Below are 1,881 nucleotides of genomic sequence, written 5' to 3'. Positions count from 1 at the left end.
GGGAACTCTATTCAGTATCTTGTGATAGACAATAATGGGACCATAATGGGAAAGAACATACGTATATATGTGTAACTCAGTAACTTTGCTGTATGGTAGAAATGAACACAACTTTGTAAATTGACTATACTTCAACAAAATTAAAAAAACAAACAAACAGTGCTGATGTTTAAAACAGGTGTCCAAGGTGGGGACAAGTGGCCATGCTGATCCACAGAGTTTTCAGGCCTGACTCCCACACTCCTCATTTATACAGTCCTTCCCAGACTGGTAGAATTTCTTTTTGCAAAATTATCCCTGTCTAATCCATAGAGACGAAAGTGGATTAGTGGTTGCCAGGGGCTGAGGGGGGAGGGGCAGGAGATGGGGAGTGACTGCTAATGGGTGTGGGATTCTTTGGGGGGCGATGACAGTGTTCTGGAATTAGTGGCGATGGCTGCTCGGCTCTTGAACGTGCTGAAAACGTGGCACTGTACAGTCTAAAAGGGTGCATTGGGTGGTGTGGCAGTGACATCTCAATAAAGCTATTTAAGAAGTACCCTTGCCGCTCGTTGCTGGCCCGACTCCAGCTTCTGGACCTCTGGTCTCCAGCTACGGTGGCAGGCTCCCAGGAGGTGACTCTGCCAGTCCTGCCGGCTGTACTGGACTCTGTCGTCAGCCTTTGCTTCTGCCCAAACACTTGCAGAAGTTGTCACGTGCAGAGCGCTCGAGGACCAAGCTGGGGTCAGAATTCTGAGCTGCACCTGAAGCATAGAGGGCCTGGACTTGTGCTGCAGCGTGACACTGATGTGTAAAGTCCCTGTAGGAGGAAAACCAGAGTGCGCCGTGGGATCCAGGCAACGGGGTGGAAGGAGACAAGGGGCCTTTTCTTTCTGGACTCTTGGCAACGACCGGACCCTCTGAAAAGATTCATGGTTACCCGTCATTAGGTCAGCAGGGAGACGGCAGAGCTGCCCAGAATCAGGCCTCGGGTCCCCCAGCACCGGGGCTGGGGCATGGACAGTGACAGCCCCGTCAGCAAGTTCCTGCTGGGGCGCCGCAGGTGCCTTGGGCAGCCCTACCGTGTTCGCTCTTCTTTCTCTTGCCATCCCTTTATTTTAAATGTTTAATGAATTAAAAAAACTAGTAGTCTAGACAGGCTTAGAAACAGGAACTTCCTTCTCCTAGCCTCGACATGGGATGTCTCCAGGGGACACATTGGTGTCTTGAGGACTGACTTGCAGAGGGCCACCACTAGGCCCAGGGAGTGGCACTTGCGGGATAGAAAATGAAAGCAGGCAGAATCTGGGTGTAAAAAGTGGGGTCTCCAGGACTACAGAGATGTCGCCAAGACCACACTGCTTATTGGCGTCCTCCCACAGCTCCGCTCTGCCTGGGCCCATCCACCTCCTGCTGGCACCACACCCGCTGCAGAAAAAGGTGACCTTCTGATGCCCTTGGGCCACACGCCACCTTCCTCCTGCCTCACTGGTCAAAGAAGGAGCCCTGGGCCAGACAGGGGTCTCCAGAAGAGTGAAGAGAGACCACAGCTGCGGATCCACCGGCGGCACAGCCCAGCCATCGCCCAGGAGCAGCCCGTAGATTCCAGAGAAAGCTCCTGGCTCTGTGCAGCACCTCCTGGACGCAGCCCCCGCCCCCAACCCCCACAAGGCCCAGTGGATGGGAGCGACCATTTGCTGTGGCCTCGGGCCGCGGCTCAGGGTTGTGCTGCAGCCGCACCGGGAGGAGTCCCTGTGCCAGGTCGGCGGGGCCTGCTCTCCTTCCCCGGGCAGGACCGGGAACCGGAACCGGAGGACGGCAGCCCCGCTCAGCAACACTTCTCTTTGTTTACCAGGCACGCCAGGCGGCGGGCCTGCTCTCTCTCCAGCCGCTCTCTCTGCC

The 1,881-nt window shown here is 55.7% G+C and overlaps 1 protein-coding gene across 1 annotated transcript in view; it reads left to right on the top strand.

Annotated features, from left to right (window-relative positions):
• Nucleotides 1–432: 432 nt before the first annotated feature.
• The window catches only part of LOC105002328, a 9,647-nt gene continuing 8,198 nt past the window's right edge, over nucleotides 433–1,881 (top strand). The window contains exons 1-3 of the mRNA XM_010858883.1: nucleotides 433–472; nucleotides 592–723; nucleotides 1,414–1,577. Of these exons, the coding sequence (XP_010857185.1) occupies nucleotides 433–472; nucleotides 592–723; nucleotides 1,414–1,577 (336 nt within the window). The remainder of the gene's footprint in view (nucleotides 473–591; nucleotides 724–1,413; nucleotides 1,578–1,881) is intronic.

Source organism: Bison bison, unplaced genomic scaffold (genome assembly GCF_000754665.1).
Source record: "Bison bison bison isolate TAMUID 2011002044 unplaced genomic scaffold, Bison_UMD1.0 scf7180017855424, whole genome shotgun sequence".
Lineage (NCBI taxonomy): Eukaryota > Metazoa > Chordata > Mammalia > Artiodactyla > Bovidae > Bison > Bison bison.
This window is presented reverse-complemented; position numbering and strand designations above follow the sequence as displayed.